This window comes from Protomyctophum parallelum (assembly GCF_964188405.1).
Source record: "Protomyctophum parallelum genome assembly, chromosome: 1".
NCBI lineage: Eukaryota > Metazoa > Chordata > Actinopteri > Myctophiformes > Myctophidae > Protomyctophum > Protomyctophum parallelum.
In genome coordinates this window covers 71,251,922-71,271,808 of record NC_139697.1, presented here as the reverse complement: position 1 = coordinate 71,271,808, position 19,887 = coordinate 71,251,922, and the positions used below count along the sequence as shown (strand labels likewise).

The 19,887-nt window shown below is 42.8% G+C and overlaps 1 protein-coding gene across 1 annotated transcript in view; it reads right to left on the bottom strand.

Moving 5' to 3' along the window:
* Nucleotides 1-19,463, bottom strand: part of gabra6b (gamma-aminobutyric acid type A receptor subunit alpha6b) — a gene marked incomplete at its 3' end in the record, with an annotated part of 34,548 nt that extends 15,085 nt beyond the window's left edge. The window contains exons 1-7 of the mRNA XM_083759462.1: nt 19,369-19,463; nt 19,078-19,205; nt 18,602-18,669; nt 16,856-17,076; nt 14,510-14,592; nt 13,966-14,109; nt 11,570-11,722 (exon numbers count right to left, since the gene is read on the bottom strand). Coding sequence (XP_083615588.1) covers nt 11,570-11,722; nt 13,966-14,109; nt 14,510-14,592; nt 16,856-17,076; nt 18,602-18,669; nt 19,078-19,205; nt 19,369-19,457 — 886 coding nt within the window. The 5' untranslated portion in view covers nt 19,458-19,463. The remainder of the gene's footprint in view (nt 1-11,569; nt 11,723-13,965; nt 14,110-14,509; nt 14,593-16,855; nt 17,077-18,601; nt 18,670-19,077; nt 19,206-19,368) is intronic.
* Between the last annotated feature and the right edge of the window lie 424 nt (nt 19,464-19,887).

The window sequence follows — 19,887 nt, the reverse complement described above, 5'->3', positions numbered from 1 at the left end:
GGGAAAACAGATTTGTAGTTCACCTGTAAAGCACAGCACATATTGAGATCTCATCCATAATTCAAACGTTAATTGAAACATCTTGCTTTGCCAAAGGGGGAAATGTCTTCAATTTGACATGCTTGTTAAAAGTCTGGATCTCCGGGAGATAAAATAACTCAAGATATACAGCATCTACTCAAATCGTGCAACTATTAATGGGCAATGTATACGATGGTGCTGTTAAAATATTATAAATTGGTTATCCAAACCCAGAAAATGAAGGACGCTCATGTATATCCAGATGTACAAAAAGTAAGCAAGTATGGCACAAGTTTCTTCTGCCTACACAACATACGTCATATGAGCCAATAGGGTAAGGGAATCAATGTCACATGTTTCCTTGTATGACCTGACAAAAACCTTGATGTGTGGTTCAAATGATATGATATTGGCAGAATCGTGGAAAGTTTTTAATATTTGGCGGACCCATTTTCATTTTTCACAGGATCGGTGGTTGTTGCAATTACCTGCACTACAATACTTCACCATGTGTTGCGCGGGTGCAGTACTTAGTTTAGACAGTTTTTGGTTTAGACTAGTCATTGGTTAGACCAGTCATTAGTCCTACAACTAGTCTACAACCTATCTCAAACCCTCACCCTAAACCTAACCTCCCACGGGGCAGCACACCTAAACCTAACCTTAACCCATGTCTAACCAATGACTAGTCTAAACTAAGTATGCACCCCGCATAAACTGCAGGCAGACCTGTGTATGCACCCCGTGTTGCGCTATGGTGAAATAAAACCATAAAATGTAACGTATAGTCGTGTACGTTCGTAACTCCAATGGTGAAAGCTATGTGCTGTTTTACCCCGCAAAGGAATGGCGGATTCGGCCGGGATTAATGGAATGTACAATGAATGGAATGATTTAGATTGGCTATTTACACTATTTAAAAAATATATAAGGCATTCAGTAAGCAATAAAACAGAACTCAAGAAATCAATCATTTAGATTAGTTCTAAATCTTTTCTTTCTTTCTTTTTTCACTGCTTTGTGGAGTGTGCATGGGGGACACAGTGAAGGCAAATATAGTCTCCGGTGAGGATGATAACAGAGTAGATAGGGGCTCTGTGTCTTAGATGGGTGAAATCAAACCTGTGACCTTTCAGATACCAGCTCAGGTCATCTTTCTGAACACCAGTTGACAGTTGACCAGTTGCCTAGCTGTCCCATACTAAAGTAATAGTGGCCTGTGCAGTGTAGTCTGCAGTCAAATACATTTCCTGCACACATTGTTTAAGTAGAATTTAATGGATTATCCAAATCAGTGGTTCTTAAAGTGGGGTCCAGGGACCTCGAGGGGGTTCCAGGGAGTCCCCCCCCCCCCCCCCCCCCCCCCAAAACAACAACAAATATGCTAATATAGCATACAAATCTATGTAACCACTTTAACCCTACATCGGCTATAGCCACCACCTATAAAACTGGACTCATTCTGCCTCATTCCTTGCTAGACTATAACCTATGTTTCTTGTGTGTATTTCTGAGCTCCGTGTTTATTTCCTAGGGTTCTTTGACTTTAGTTCCTAGTTTGGATCTTGACCTTCTGCCTGTTTTTGGACTTTGTTATTTCTGCCTGCCCCTTTGGACTGCTTTCATGGTTTTGACATCTGCCTGCCTGACTTTGATGTAAGCCTTATCCTTTGTTTGGTCGCTATTACATTTGTTGACCTTACTCTGCCTGCATGTGTTGCCTGCATTTGGGTTCCACTTTGACACACACGTGACACACATCGCGTGTCTCTAGATTAGCTAGCTAACATTTTGCAAAATTGGACTATTTGAAAAATGAAAAGAAAAAGTGAGGGGCACGTATCATAATGCATCATCGTACATCACATTCCATGCTCCGCCAATCAAATCATTTCTGTGGTAGCCTACACAGTCAGACAGACACACAAAGCTGGGCATAGGAGGGCCCTCAAAAATAATGTAAGTCTTGCGTGGGGTGTTCCTGGCACAAACTCTTTTCACATGGAAGTCAGCGGACAAATAAATTAAACCGTTAATCAAAATGTAAATTTTCATGTGACTATGCATGCAGTATAGTAGACTATATTAATTCTACTGTATGACATGTACGTGGACGTACTGTATGTAATGCACCAATTTAATCCTATGACCCACAAAGCTGTTAATACTGACAAAAACACTCCACACTTACAGGACAACACACTAACCCAACTAAATCTATCCATGGTGATAGCCAGTCTCTAGAAGCGTGGATTTGCCATGTTGGCAGCTTACAGCTTAGCTTCTGTTCCGTGCCATGTTCAGTAGATAAGAGTGTCAGGCCACGTACAGTAGCATTTTCACTCCTCCTTTGTCTGGGGCATACTAATCGGACCATAAGGATAACAGCTGTGCCATTTCACATCTACTGTACTCCAAGGAAACAACAGGAAGAACCTAAAAGCTATAGCAGTCCTTAGAAGCTGTGCTTCTCCTCACACCAAAAGTGTTTTGGACTGATCAAAACAAGGGTTAAAAGCCCCACTGTATTTTTAAACAAATTACATTGTCATTCCTAGTGGGACTAGAAACGGCAGACTACCATACAGTATGTGATTCTGAGATATCTAGGGGTCATAGGTTCACTCGTTAATGGGCTCAGCGAGTTTCATGGTAATCTGATCATTTGAGATATCTTGTGCACAAAATGAACAACATTCTGGTCCAATGGTGGCACTGCAGTTATGGCCACATGGACTGCTTGGAGTCACCAAAAGCAGCAGGCTTCATCCTCTGGAAAGCATGAAGGTGCCCAGATTCCAATTCAGACTATCGTGCCAGGTAGACACGCACTCAGGGCTGGACTGGCCACAGGACGTACCGGGCATATTCCCGGTGGGCCGCGACCGTAGGGGGCCGCCACCATTAAAAAATGTTGGACAGGCAGGCAGGCCAATAGGCGGCAGGCCACCAGGAAAGGATATCATGATAATTTCACTGTAGCCTACCTGTATCAGTGAGTGACAAATAAACCCTCTACAAAGGGTTGTGTAGTTGTCTGTTGGTTTGTATAATTTATGTTGCGGTAGAGTTTCTGCTATCTGCGTGCTGGTTGTGGTGGGCTGGTCTGGGCCAAATTCACGCGAAAATGACCGGGCCAAATTTTTGTCCCAGTCCAGTCCTGCACACACTCACGCTGAAGAAACCATCTTTTCACATTTTAGACATCATTTTGACATCAACCCTGCCTGTCTATCGATGCAGTTCATATACAGTATTGGTAAACTAGAAGCAATCAAGTCAAGTCCTAGACTGTAACTCACCTATGCTGTTTATGGCATAGGCAACTCCCGGCAGGATCCGCCGGGAGAGAAAAGGCGCAGCTGAGCTGCTGGATAGGAGACTAATTAATTAGAGCGACAGAGAGAGAGAGAGGAGTGTGTTTGTGTGTGCGTCAATTTAACAAAGGTGCAGACGATCAGAAATCAGCAGAGAGTGAGCTGTGCAACTGTATGCTGAATTGAAGTGGACTGTATGCCAAATTGAAGTGGACTCAGCCCCAGACTTTCTCTCCCTGGAAATAAAAACGTCTGGGTATCCGAGGCTAGTCAAGTCCCATTAATCAATAAAGTATTCTGATTTTGATATAAAATCAGATTCTGAATCTACTCACTTGGATTGACATTGCTCTTTATCGCTATGTGGACAATGCTTTCTGTCCTTTCTGTTATTCCAACCAGTTCCTTTCCCCTCCATCAGGCCAGGAGGAGGCAGTATAGATAGAGACCAGGACTACTGCATGTTTTTGAGAGTACCTACCCTAGGGGACACGGGGAGAACATGCAAACTCCACACAGAAAGGCCCTTTTGAATGTAAATATCCATAGTTCATTTTCTCATTCAGATTCAGATTCAGATACCTTTATTAGCCATTTGTGTATACACACATAGGAATTTGTTTTGACATAACATGAGTGCATTCAATTATTTTTTCACAAATAGAGACAACATAAGACAACACCGTGCAGGGAAATATATATAAAGTGCAGGTTTATACAGTAGTACATAGTGCATCAAATGTTGCCGGTGATTAAAGTGCCGGTGTCACTAGGAGACAGGGGTGGAAGGGAAGCCAGAGTCATTGAGCAGCCTGGCAGCTGAGGGGAAAAAACTTTGTCTGTGGCGGGCTTTCGTAGCCTTCGGCAGCCGCAGTCTTCTCCCAGAGGGGAGCATGGTGAGGAGGCCGTGGCCAGGGTGGGAGGGGTCGGCCATAATTTTCCTTGCTCTCTTCAGCGCCCTGGAGTCGTGCAGGGACTTGAGGGAGGGCAGAGTGCGGCCAATCACCCTCTCCGCAGAGCGAATCACCCGCTGCAGCTTGGTGAGGTCTTTAGCAGCTGCAGCGGGGAACCAGGTGAGGATGGAGTGAGTGAGGATGGACTCCACAATGGCTGTGTAGAACTGAGCCATCATGAGCCTCGGCAGCCTGAATTTTTTCAGCTGTCGGAGGAAGTACAGCCTCTGCTGGGCCTTCTTCAGGAGGGCCATGATGTTCAGCTCCCACTTGAGGTCCCGAGAAATTGTCATGCCCAGGAACCGGCATGACTCCACTGAGGTCACCGCGGTGTCTCCCAGCATGATGGGAGGGGGCGGGGCTGCGTTCCTGCGGAAGTCCACCACCATCTCCACTGTCTTAAGAGCATTAAGCTCCAGGTTGTTGTTGCTGCACTCATGGGATAGGGATGACTGTATCACTGACACAAAAAACATGCTCTTCCTGGATTCCATCTTCATTCAAGTAGATGAGGTCAGATAATGACTCCAACAGTGAACATCCTACTTAATGGGCCATTATCAGCACATATATTCCGATACACTTCCATCAAGCTAAAGCAAGTAGGGAAAAGAGGCCCATTGAAAGGCAAATATACGCCGTTGTAGCAGTGCACAGTTCATTAGCAGAAAGGGAATGATGGAGTTTTTAATGCAACTGATAATGGCAGGCAGGCAGCTTTGGTTGCCAGAGCTACTGTCTGTAACAACACAGCATTTAAATCCACCCCCCCCACCCTACTCCACACCATGCACCCCAGACCGAAGCGTACCATCTTAAACCAGCTTGAGTTAAATGGCGTCGGGCAGGAGAGACATGGGGGGTGTGGGGCATGTCAGGTTAGGAGGCATAAGTATTGTGAGAGAAAAAGACAGAGATAAAGAGGGAGTGCTGGAGGGATGGGGGGGTGGCGGGACATGGGGTTTGAAGTATAAAGACGGGATAGAAAAGTAGTACTCAGGGGCATGTGTGTGCTTTTATAAGAAGAGAAGCAAGAAAAGGTACAAATTAGGCCACTATCAATTAAGACTGTGTGAGTCTTGTGCTCAGGGGACTTTGAGCTCTTAAGAGAGGTTGTTGACAATGCGCTGCACAACAATGGCTTAATGTACCATGTCGGGCCGGAGTGCCACTATACAGCTATTTTCCCTCTCTCGTCTTTTTCTCCTCTGCCATGCCCTTGTTTCCTTCCTCCCTCCACTCTCCTGCCTAGATTCCCGTGCTTCGTATAACTTTATCAGATTTTCTCCAACATCTTCTTATACAGTACCTCTCTTATTGTTTCTCCACCAACGTTTGTCTCCTTCTGTTCCCCTGGCCTCACCTCTCACTCACTTGCCCCTGTTCTTCTTCTCTCCGGGGGTGTGAAAAAACACATTTCAGGTACTCTTGTTATTGTAATTCAGTAGCTTTCTCATAAACTCCAAAATCAGTCATTCTACTTTGACTTAAGCAGATTTTTGACGGAATGCAAGAATTACAGTATCTTACAATGATGCTCTCAAGGACACCATCAGCAGGGTATTCCATTTAAGTTTGCTTTGAAACTCTTTCCCCTTGTGAACCTTTCAGAAAGCTTTATAAAGAAAAGAGAGCATCACTGAATTGGAAAGGGATTGCTTGGTTGGATGTTGTATTCATCATTGGCATGGTTACATCATCAGGATTAGGCCTAGTACAAAATCTCATTGCTTATACCAGTGTTTCCCAACCTTTTTTGTCCCAGGGAACACTTTTCATAGCCTAAAAGTCTCGGGGAACACCTAGGGGGGGTATATACATACATATATATATATATATATATATACATACACACATATATATACACACATATATATATATATATATATTAAATATACATATATATTAAAAATATATACTAAATATATAGTCAAAGTAAATATACTTTTAAAAACACACATGACAGCACTCATCAAATAACTTTAAAGAGAAAGAAAAGGACAGAGACAGTGCCTCAGTTTAAAAAAATTGCTCATATACAATGTGAAATTCCACCTAATCATTTTCCTTGTCTTTATTATGGGCCAACTTGTGAAAGCTGCATGCTTTTATTGTGAAGGGTCTCAGTTCTCACAGCCTGCTTATTTCCACGTGCTGAAAATAGCTGATCGACAAGCTCACAACGCATTGAGTCCGCAACGCGTTGTGAGCTTGTAGATCAGCCACTTTCAGCATGCAAGCATAACACGTGTACGACAAAGAATAAATCAGGCATCACTGCGCTTCTGTGGTCACTGTGGAGGGAGGGAGATATATTTTGTTGGCCGAACGAGGCGATCATGTTTGGACATCTATGGACAGCTATTTTGGATATCTATTTTTCGTGGCACATTATGTTTAATCACAACAACGTCACGTTTACTTTACGTGTTTGGGTCGGGACATGTAGCCTAGGACTGTATGTGTCTGCTGTCTACGTGCATATGCGCTCTGCGCGCTCCAGTCTTTATAGAGGGAGCGAAATGTAGCGTCTTCTGCATGCATCTAAGCATTAACATTTCAATGGCCGAGGGTCGTTAGAGTCTATTGTTCCGTGTTGTTGTTATCGACGACGCAACAATAAGAATCCTGCAGCCCAGTAGCTATAATATTGCTTCCGGGGGAGAGTTAGTGTGCCGCCTGATTTGACAGAAAGTAACACTATAACTTAATTTCGGTTAAATTACGCGGAGCACTTGGACACATCAAACGGAGCACCAAAGCTCCACAACACACAGGTTGGGAAACACTGGCTTATACATCTTTCTTTGAGATTTATATTAGACAATTAAAAATCTGATCTTTTCTCCCCGATTCCGATCTTTTGAAAATCATGTGATCGGAGCCGATTTCCGATCACCCTATCTGATCGGGACAACACTACGTTTATTTTCTGATGTGATGTAGTCTCCTACTGTATCACAATTGGATTGTTCATAGTGATCATTACGTATGTGACTGTTAGTCCGAGTTATCACACTTCTTGCTAGCATTACTGCTAATATCTAAACCTCTTCTCTTCTCTTCTCTTCTCTTCTCTTCTCTTCTCTTCTCTTCTCTTCTCTTCTCTTCTCTTCTCTTCTCTTCTCTTCTCTTCAACCTCTTCTCTTCTCAACCTCTTCTGTTATGTACATCCATCAGCCAGAGCATTAGTGAGACATAGCCATATGCAGCTGCTGGCTTTCTGGATTTCATATGACTTCTTGTCATTTCAGCAGTAAACCATTAAAACACAGAAGCCATTTATCATCTCACAGCCAGAGCTCTATGAAGCATGACGATAAAGTTCATGTTGGTTCACGATGGTTTTTCATTAGTTCGTGGCCGCACACCATTAACACAGCCACTCTTAAAGGGTCCAGTGCTCTAACAAGTTGACCCCACGTTCCTGCACGACACCAGCCAGTCCACGGAATGTGTACTTTAATATTTGATCCCCAACATGGTGTGAAATGAACACCAGCAGGAGGGTGAGGTTAATGAGTTGACACAGATGTGCGGTCCACATGGGGGCCTCAACTTCGGCAAATGATGATTGGGAACAATCTTCTGAAGGAGTGTAGGCGCTTCCCGCTGCACTGGCAGCCCTCCGTGCACTGATGTGAGGCTAGACTCTACAAAGGCCAGCAGAGTGACCCTGCTGTCTCCTATTTGTTGAAAGTTCTAGAGGAAAAATTGGAATCGGGGTACGGAAAAGGACATATATGCTCTCCTTCACCCTCTTTTTCTGTTCCTCAGTGTTCTCTGTGTGCCTCTATTCTCTTCCATCTCTTTCTCCATCTCCTCTACCGCTGTTTCGTCTCCCCCCCCCCCCTCTCTCTCTGTCTCTCAGTCTCTAACTTCCCTCAATCGCGTTCTGTCTCTCTCCCTCTCCCACTCCCGGCCTCGTCTCCTCTCTCACTCTCTCTTGGCACCCGAGGCTAGAGCTTGGTGTCAAGTGTAGCGTGGTGTAATGTGAGCAAGCGGAACCTGCAAGTGTTCGGAGGCAGGCCAAGTAAACATCCTCTGCCCTCCCCCCGCCTCCCTTGCCCTGGCATGACCAATTTCAGAAAGGCACATGTATTCCCAATGAATTCACTGCAGTGGAGGACGAATAGAGATGAAGGAAGTATAAGAAAGAAGTACTAAGCCACTATGTGACTATGCTCCTCTACTTCTTTGTTCTGCTGGGATGTCACATTGTGTGGACTGTGCCATTCATTCAATCCATTGCCAGGGCCTCTGCCCTCCAACACAATAATCACTGAGCAATAAACTGTTGCTGTCAGCTGGAAACCTTTTATATTAATATATATGTAAAAACTACACAGACTTAACCATTTTCAACCATATCATTGTGAGCTTGCAGATCTGCACATTTGTTACAACTTCTGCACAAGACAGTTATAAGTAAAACAAGAAAAGGAAACAAAATACTGTATGGAGATAGAAGGTTTCTGCCCATAAGAGCGACAAAATGGAGGAGAGCTTTGTCTGATGCGCGTCTCGCTACAGTACGCACTGCATGGGGTCAAAGCTGTGGGTGGTGAGTCAGTAAATCCAGATTTATTTTTTGTACACTTGGGGAGAAAATAAATAAATTAATATACCTTTAGCTGTGAAATCTTGGCATTTAAACTCTTTTAACATCTTGGTGCTGACCTCAGAATGAATGCATATACGGGTGGGTGGTAGCATATATTTATATCATCATAATTTATAATATAATGTGCAATAGCTTGTTCTAGTTTGTCAACCTGTGGATAACATATAGAACAAAATGATATATTTGAATATGCAATATCATAAGTGTTCTGTACTTCCAAAAACATGAGGTTTGGTGGATAATGCGACGCAACCGGCGTTATCCACCCACCTGGAAGTATTTTCTTGCTGTTGCTGTGGTGACGCCATGATTTGTTGTCTACTATATCAGGAGGAAAATGTGATATTTTTTTTAAAATACAAGAATAGTAGACATAGTAGTAATTGCTCACCCCTACGGAGACCCTGCAAAAGCTCTTTCTGTGAACATTTTAATAAACAACAAAGTATTCTATCGATTCTATTCGATAGAAAGCACTTTATCATTATTCAGTAAATTCCCACTTTACTTGCAGCCTTTATCAAAAATAGAATATTACAGCTAAAATTATCTTTAACAGCCAGTTGTTCGGCCATAGAAGTCGTCTTTTGGCAGATTAAGAACAAGAAGAAGAAATTCTTAAAACAATTCCTCCCAGCATGTCCGGCATTCGCTCTGTGTTTGCTCGTCGTTGCTCATACACTTTGAGACAAACCTGTTCATAATTTGTGCAGTAAGCCAGTGGTTCTCAAACATTCCCCCAAATTGAAGTGTATTTATTTTGGCCACAGATCCCCATCTGAAATGATGTGCCTGGGACTACCATGCAAGATTTGGGTTTATTAAAATGTCCCAAAAATAAGTTTAAAAAAAACTGTAGATCTACCTTTTTGAAGATTACTATTTGAAAATAGTCAATATATAGGGTAAAAGTGGTTACGCAGATTTTGATGCTATATTAATTTCTGGGGACCGCCTGGAATCCCCCAAAGGACCCCATAGGGGTCGCAGAAACCCACATTATGAACCCCTGCAGTAACCAACAGTGGTAACTCTGCCAGCTCTCAGTGATTCAAAACACAGCTGTCATTGCTTCTCCATTTGGATTCTCCGATAACTCATCTCTCCCATGTGTCTCTCGACCAACCAGGGGAGCTCCCTGAACTTGAACTATGTGAGGGATCATGCCTGAAAATCCTGCATGTGGGTGTTTTCATCTATAAGAAATACAAGGGATTGGGCCATGCATCCAGCAAGCAAGCCTGACCCAGTAGTCACTTTGAGTAGCACCACACAAAGCCATGGGTGAACATGTACTACTGTATGTCACTGTCAGACATTAGTATTATTAACCCAAACCTAGCTCTAAATGCAAGCACGACGCAACGCATGTCGGACCAAAGCAAACTTTACTTTATCCACCAAAACAAAGTATTGCCTAACAAGCCATATGCTACAAGCTGGCTGCTGGAATGCTTTTCCAGAGCCTATACTAGATTATAACACGCCCAACTCATGTAAAAGAAAAGAAAAACCCCACCCAGTAGGGGAGAGGTAAGAAAAGCCCTGCCCAGTAAAGGGAGGAGATGGGGAGGGGAAGCATCAAAGCCTCGGGGCGAGGCTTCCCTCCACATCCCCTCCTAGTATTTCTTACAGGAATAGCTGAGAGCTGATTTCACCCAACACCGAAAATCCTACACACCGGCATCATTGCTACAGTAGGCCATAGTGGATCAGGCAATGCAGGCAATGCTCACATTGCTAGTATGCATCCAGCTTGCTCTATTTATTCTGTAAAGGTAACAAGCTGTGTTCTTTTTTTTTTAAGTATCTAGCTATATTATCTTGTAACATTACTCAACTATCAACTGTATGAAGGTAGAAACATAAAGTGTCATAATTTCAGTTATGGCCCTTAAAGGAGCATTCAGTGATTTGGGTGATTTGGAAAAACCCCCGGTCTGCCTCGGTAACAACATGTGCACATGCACACACTACAGTGGGGGGGCCAACAGCCTGGCGGAAGGCCCCTCCCTATCCTGATTGGATGAAGGCTGGGCCACCTAGCCAAAAACGAAACCTAAGGTTTTTTGACGCCAGGGGTTAACTGGGGAAAGGGAGGAACTCCTTATATGGTCAGCACACTCTACAGTAGGGAGGATTATCACAACAAAACAAAAAAATAAGTGATGTTTGAATTAAGTGAAATCACTGAATATACCTTCAAACATGCCTTGTAAAATGTAATTACTGAACGTGAAGGTGTTAACTACTTAATGATGGAGTGCCATGATTTCCCCCCCTAAAACATGACCATCCTACTATGATTATATTAGGATTATATTATGTTGTTGTATGATAAAGGGGGAGGGGTTAGGGGAGGGGATGATATTGTGATGTCACCATCACTGTCATTTCCATTGGGCCTTTTGACCTGGGCCTCGATTGGGCCTTTTGAGAAACCAAAAGACACATTTAAATATTCTAACTACACCTGGGGGCTGGGGGTCTATAGAGTAATGTTAAGTCCATAGACACATACAAAACAGAAAAATCACAGCACTCCATCTTTAAACCCCAGCAGTTTGCGACACATTGTGGGATATTTAATATAGACAGAGAACTTAAATGAAGCCCAGAGGGTCAACCAAATATAGTGTTAAAGTGAGGCCTACCGAACACGGTGCGTGCCGGGACAGATTCCTTATTAATCCAGAAGGAGACTTGCGCCAGGATGACGGTCATGATGCAGGGTATGTAGGTCTGAATGAGGAAGAAGCCCATCTTCCTTTGCAGGTGGAAGTGTACGGTCATGATGACATATTCACCTGGCACAGAGGGTCGAACAAACGGCATTTAGTCACACATACTGGCTCAGTTATACATCATAATGAAATGTGCAATGCCTGTGTGTGTGTGTGTGTGTGTGTGTGTGTGTGTGTGTGTGTGTGTGTGTGTGTGTGTGTGTGTGTGTGTGTGTGTGTGTGTGTGTGTGTGTGTGTGTGTGTGTGTGTGTGTGTGTGTGCGTGTGCGTGCGAACATGGTTAACCAGTGTCTTCCAGTATGCCTAACTTTGCTTTGACGTAATCATTGCCCCGCCCCTTTGCTTTGAATGAAGATCTATCTATGTAGATTACATATTACAGAATGCTGTCATCATAACGTCAGGTGAATGATGCACACTGGTTTTCTGCCGTGCCTGCAGGCATGTCACACACGTCGTCCCATCAAACAATGTGAATGTGAGGCTTATCAGAACAACCATTGATCACACAGAAATATTCAGCTTGAGCCAAAGATTATTCTGGGTGACATATTGTTCTAAGAAATACAAAATATAACGAGTTCAATGGCCTATACTGCCGGAACATAAATCTATGTATGCACAATCAGTTGTATCCCTTTTTCTTCTTCATTCAATGTTGATGAAGATGTGAAATGTACAGCATATTTTGTACAGTGTGCAAGGCTGTGGCCTTTATAATATATGCATACGCGGAATGCTGGCATCAAGTGCCGACAATGCTTAGTATAGGATTAAAAGTCATTGGGAAAATTAGAAGCGATGCCTTGTATTATATTCATGCATGCAAGGTTTACCTTATACATAAATCCAATTGTACACATCAAACGTGTTGAGAAATTGAAAGAATCGGGCTACCCCATGCCTTATGCGTATGCATAAAGCCTATAATACATTACATAAGTGCATGGCTGTGGTTAAAGCCTAAGGACCCGCTGCCAAATACAGCTGGAGTGTGTTTAGACTCTAGAGTGTTTTTTACTTTTTTTTCTTAATTTTTATCCCACGATTTTGTAACCCGTTTTTTCACCCAGTGTCAATTATCTAATGTAATCCTGGGCGCAACACTTCCTCTGCCAACCTGGAGGGGCAGTGGACTGACCTCATGCTCCCTTCTATGCATGAGGAGTCTATGCTGCTTCTTTTCACCTGACAGGGGAGAGTTTCCCCAGCCGGACCAAGGACTATTAACCCTTGGACTGCCAGTCCCAATTTTTTTGTTTGGGTAACAAATTGGCGTATTTTTAATTCATCGTTTTAACATACAAGAAAGATCTTGTGGCTTGAAAAGATGTTTTTTCATTTTTTTTACATTGATAGTGTATTCTCTCGATTCGCCACCAGATGGCGGGAAAGCACCATTACGCTGATTTTGGCCAAAATAGACGAATCTTCCTAAGTCACTTCCGGTTCAACGATCAACAACATCCTGTAGTATTTTGACCCTAGTCAATAGCTTGGCTGGTCCGGATTGCTAAGCTAATGCTATATTTTTCATAACTAAGTCAAATTAACCTCAAATCAACCCCAAAAGATCGCAAAATATCAAATTTTTTACAGCGACGCACATAGAGACGGCGCGCGTGCACGATAGCGCACGATCACGCGGATTTCGGCCGTTTTTTGGTAAATTACATCCAAAAATATTAATATTAGTGAAAAAATATTAACTTTTGATCTTTTGACCCCCCGATAACTGATATTGATTGTCATTCCGTTAACAGGAGGTTTAGATTTTTAGATTAATTCCGTTTTTTCCGTTAATTGTAGGCCAAGGGTTAAAAGAGGACAGGAAGCGAAGACTGTAGGGTGGACATGTTGCTCCCTGCAACCAGTTCCTTTCCCCTCCATCAGGCGCCCCGGCTGGCCAGGGACAGGTAGTTTTAGAGACCAGGATTGCTGCATGTTTTTGTAAGGGTACCTACCCTAGGGTACACAGGGAGAACATGCAAACTCCACACAGAAAGGCTCTTTCGCCAACCCCGCCTCGGGTATGGGCACTGATGACGCGCAGGAGGGAACACGCCCCCCAGCGCCCACAGACTCTAGAGTGTTTACTGTAACAGTGGTCCTCAAACATCTTCATTGCAAGGACACCCAAATTGGTATTTATGTATTTGGCAATGGACAGCCAACCGAAAATATGTTGTGCCAGAGAACATTTTCACAATAATTCTCAAATCTTTGACAATGTTGTCAAGGCATTGTTTTAGGGCACCGGTGGACCCCACTTTGAGAACGACATGGTATAGGAAGGTCCAAACTCACCCGTGTTGGATTTCAACCTCTCACTTGACACCGTCTGGCCGATGAGGTCGTACTGCAGCAGGCTGGAGGATTCCTGCGGCACTTCCACTGAAGACAGGGGGCCTTTCTTCCATGTGTACACGATCTCACTCATGGGATAAGCATCTGGCGAAGACAGCCACGGGATGAGCACGACACAGAGCAAGAGCAGAGAGATTTGTTCCATATTATAAAAAAAAAGTGTGTGCTCCTGTGAAATGATGGATTGCCCACATTTACCGAAGATTAAATTGGGCTAGTTTTTTATAGGATATAGGCCACAGGAACGCTGAAATGCACAAGATGATTGCATGAAGTTCCATTATGTTATATGTAGTGGTGTGTGTGTGTGTGTGTGTGTGTGTGTGTGTGTGTGTGTGTGTGTGTGTGTGTGTGTGTGTGTGTACTGTGTAGCCTAGTATACCATCTCAACTTATTATTAAGTCACACGCCAATAGTGACAGCATATCTGAGCTCGATAAGGATATAAATATATAAATTATATGAAAGATAATTGAAAACCTACAGCTCCCAAACTTCAGCGGGCAGGCATGGCCATCCATTGGAAAGTTCATCAGTCGCATAGGACATTCTGCATTTATAGTTAGTCTGCAGGAGAGGACAAAAAAGACCATAACTTAAAACACTTTTTGATGTATACTTTCATTCATCGCCAATGTTTATGCTTTTTATTTTCTCGACTCCCATGTGTGTGTGCTATCCATATTTGGAAGCTACCACCACCATCAAATGAATAATGTTTGAGCAACATATTGCAGATAGACTTAAGACTTCCGATTTCATTATGAAAGACATACAGTGTGAACTGTACAGCAATCTGACGACTATCTGATGACTTTGAAAGTGAAGAGATAATTGTGTATGTGTTGTTGCTGTTTGTTGTTACTGTTTGAGACCGAAGACAAATTTCTACATTGTGGACAATAAATGGAACTAACTAACTGAGTCTTGTGGGCTTAATTAGCATACATTTTTAACTTCTGTTTGATTTCATCCACACTGAACACAGATCAAATAAATGAAGGCAATACCAAATCCATAGTTTGATGTGAAATATTCAACCAAGCATTTTCAAATTGTTAATTTGTCACGCTCCCGGTGTTTAAGAATCTTTGGAAGTAGAAGTGTAGCATTACCAAACAAGAAGCATTCTTATTAATGGTTCCACCATAAAATAATGAGCACTATGAACTGCACTCAAGTGAGCTGTGGTATGTGAATCCACGTCTAGCCAGCCACACAGGATTGCATGCTTTTCAGGGTAAATGGTAAATGGTGCATTTATATAGCACCTTTATCCAAGGCGCTTTACATAGATTGTGCATTACATTCACCCATATTCATACACCGATGGTGGCGGAAACCATGCAAGGTGCCTTGCATGGTTTCTAGCACATCGGGAGCAATTAGGGGTTCAGTGTCTTGCTCAAGGACACTTCGACAATAACTCTGGGGGAGCCCGGGTTTAAACTGGCAACCTTGCGGTTACCATCCGGCCACTCTACCCCTGACCCCCCGCCGCCCCATACCCAGTTGTTCTCACATAACATCAAGGGGTTTAGTTGTGGTCCATAGTTAATGGACCACAATGGAAACAAGTCTTTGGTTTTTTGTGATTGTTTTCCTTTTTTTCTTCTTTTCTTTTTTTGAGGGGCGCTAGCCCCTCCTATGCCTAGCTTTGTGTGTTTGTAAAAATGCAAGCAGCTATATTTGCAGCTATATTGCAAAAAAAGGAAGCTATACGCAATACACACAATGAGCCTATAGATGACATATTATATTATACTGTATATTGTTTTATTATTTCGTTTATGCTAATTGGCTGAAGGGGTTGTTTGTCAACACTGTAGTCCCATAACCATTCCATTCGCATGTATGAAAATGCTATTTCTTTGACGTGGCCAAAAAAAGGTAGAAAAGTGGATCGAGCAAATCATAACATTTTGTCAAAAAGATATATAAAAGTGTGGGCCAGCTGAAAATAGCCTGAAACAATTTGCTTTTGTTACAGGGAAGACAGAAACCTACAGAATTATGGGACTCTGATAAGACAAGATATAATATGGAATGATACTACATCTAACAACAGGTCAAGAGTTCCGATCATACAAATTCATGGTGGTGTTTGAGAATGCTCATCTGAACTACAGTTGCCAAGGGCAACAGAACTATAGCTACCTACAGTAGACAATAACCCACCTCAAGCCTATAGTACCCAACTCAGGCATGCTTTCATCTGCACAGGACTCCATTCAACCGAGAGACCTTTAATCAACTCTGGCTGATATTCAGGTCAGCCCTAATGTCTACAGTGTGGCAGTGAGCTTTGGGCGATTTTACACTTGCAATAATTATTATTAATAATAAGCATCCCTATTTTAACATTATTTTGGGAATGTCATTATAGTCACACAATTTCATACATTTTCAATGTATTTCTAAAAATGTTCAGAAAAAAAGAAAAGAACATCTATAAGCAGATCTACAAGCATCACAACATTGTAGCGGGATGTGTTGTACGCTTGTAGATTGGCTATTTTAGCTAGCCTATTTGTAAGGAAGTATATCAATAGGACTTACTGTGCTTTTTAACATGCTTTAGAAAAGCTCATAAAAAGGAAACTTTAGCGAAATCATGCACCTGTTCTCACTATAGCCATCGTTTTCTTTAAAAAGCCTGCCATTTTTTGGCTTTCAAACGGGAGGCCGTCTTGCTGTTTTGGCACAAAGATCTCCCATGGCATTTCAAAACCTGCCGTGTATTTGCAGACGCTCGTCGGGTTTGATTTGTTTCCCGGGTCTGTGTTCTATTCTGGTCCTGGCTGGGGGAGGGTCCAGCATTACACTGTACCTCATGGTGTAGAGGATAGTTCCGTTCTGCATGATGCGGAACAGCTTGTTCGGGGTGGTCATGTTGTGCGAGATGGACCTCTTGCCATTTCGGAAAAAGGTGTCCGGTGTCCAGATCTTGCTGACCATCAGGTTGTTGAGCCGCAGGATCTCAATGGGACCCTCGAATTTCAGCCGCTCGTCAATCCACGTTTGACGGAAGAACACGTCCATGGTGTACTCCTGGAGAGAGAGGACAGATGACACACACACACAGTCACACACACACACACACACACACACACACACACACACACACACACACACACACACACACACACACACACACACACACACACACACACACACACACACACACAAGTCTGTCGGTTCAGTGCAACCACCCACACAATCCTGAGGGTTAGTTAAACTATGTGTAAAAGAAATCACACTTGTGTGAAGTGAGAGGTGATCTTATCATATTTTTTTTACACTGGTCCTGTCGGGGTCCATTTTCCAACAGGTTAGTTAAATTGACATTCAGGATTGTATGTACCTATACCTACTGTATATCAGATGGAGTGCATGAGTCTGTGGATTCATTTCAACTATACGCAGGCTAGTATATATACTAGCCTGGGTGAGCTGTTAGTACCACTTACTACTAGCATTAACAGTATCAGTGCAACATCTCACCCTCAGATATTCACTGGTCTTCTCAACTTTATATTCAAGAATTTAAGTCACGGAATTAATTGTTGATCAGATTCACTTGCAATGCACCGCATTGATTGACATCTACTACTAGCTCCTTCACTGTAACAATATTCATGCATGATGTCATCTTCTCAGAGTCACCCCGAGGGTGATATTTGTATTTCACATCACATGTATTGAATTTGACAGTGCAGTGTATTCACAGCAATCCCACACCCAATGTTCTGATTATTATCTCAATCAGAGGGGAACAAAGCAAAAGAAAAGAAAGGTTACACCCAGTAATCGAGCAATACATGCAGTTCAAAACTAAAACCCTCTTATCCATGCATGTGTCACTCTCTGAGTCTACAAAATGGAACCAAATGGAACCACCAAGGCCCATTTGACACTGTGTACATAACGTGTATAAATTATACTATAGCCCTACAGCATGAGGAGGAAGTATGCATATACTGGTGTGGCTCAATCACTGATGCTTTTAGATCAAATGGAAGGCTTTAGTGCTTCAGAGATAGCCGGACGCACGCTTGCCTATAGGGTTGCCCCACCAGTATATCACATGGTGAGGCAAGTAGGCTTTAGGTGCCATGAGGGAGGGAAAAAAAATATCATTATAGTGTGTTAGGGAAATAAAGCGCTCAGCCTATCCCAGGACAGAGAGAGAAAAGCCCATGCCTGTATCAACCATCTCTCTCTCTCTCTCTCTCTCTCTCTCTCTCTCTCTCTCTCTCTCTCTCTCTCTCTCTGGGATGGGGGAGATTGTCAACCAGATTAAAATCCTAAGCTGCACTAATGACATCGTGCTCAAATGCTGTAATAATGAAGAGCTGGTCATGTGAAGGGCGGTCTGCAAACTTGAAGGTATAGTGTGCACTAGGGAGAGCTATATGCGTGTCCACCTGCACTAGACCTGGCCCTAGAGAGACTGACAGCGGGTGCAATGACACCTCTCTTGAGATAATGAAGTGGGGGAATTATTATACAGCATGTGCATAATTATAGTACGCCAGGGCTATATATGCAAAGTTAAACTGTCGCTTGTACATACCATCTCAACATCTGAAACCGGTCCAAAGCTGGTGACAAAGATGTCAGTTTTGACCTCTGTAACTGGACCTATATATACAAGCGATAGGGTTGATGCAGATAAAGAAATATTACAAGTTAAAACAATGTTAAAGACAAAGTTATATGAAATTGAACAAAAAAGCAAATAAGCATGAGGTCCATTCTGAAGAGACCAAACCATCACTCCATGGGCTGTTATAAAGTGGTCTTAAATGTAGGCTACCTAAATTGCAAGGCGAGTATAGCCTATGGGCTATAAAGTAACCGGTTTCACCAAAAGCACTCAACGAAGATGGGACACCTGCGAGACAAAGAGTCACACAGATCCATGCGGAGTGAAAACTTGTGCGCACTTAGGAAAGGGACATCGTTGCATAATTATTAATACAAGTTAATCACGCATTCTAAGTTATATCAACTTGTTGAAACATAAAACGGATATTTATTTTGCCATACCTCCAAATCCAGGTCGTAGCCTGTTGTCATAGCCGTCCAATAATCTATCCAATATGCGCGTTATGTTGTCCAAATAGATCTCTGCTCTGCTCTGATCGGGCGCCTGATTCCCCGAAACGCTGCTCATACTGTAATCAAAGTACATATTCACATCGTTAATGCACATTTAAACTGCTAAAACGAGTCATTGCGATGATTCTTAATTTTGCTTCCATCAACAACAGTCTTTATAGTTACCGTGCGTAAAAGTCGGATAAACACACACACAAAATAAATAGTTTGGTTACTCACCAGGACAGGAATAAGCAGGTGAAAACGAAAGCCATGCCTCGCAAGCACCCCACAACTAAAAAACCCTGGTCAACTTTTAAAATCAGCATAGTCCATCATGTGAATACAAGGTGTTTTTTTTTTTTAACGTAGTTATTATTGCGCCAGTCCGGTACGGCTTGACTTCCCCTCTAGTGCGGTTGCGCCCGACTCAACCTGAATCGCTCTGTTGAGAGTAAAGGAAAAAAGAAAAAGAGAGAGAGAGTGAGAGGGAGAGAGAGATCGAGCGACAAAACTAAAACGAAAGTGTTTCAAGAGGGTGAAAGTGAAGAGCGGCAGCGAAGAGATGAACAATGGTCGTATTATAGGATACGAGATACTGCTGGATTCCTCTTGTCTGTCAAATAAGAGACCTTTTGAATATTTGGAACAGGTTACTGCCGTATCAAAAATAGATACCATTCACTAGAGATGGATTCTATTTCTATTTGGCTAACGGGCGAGCAGAGAAGAGAAAGAGACATGGCTAGAGAGAGAGCG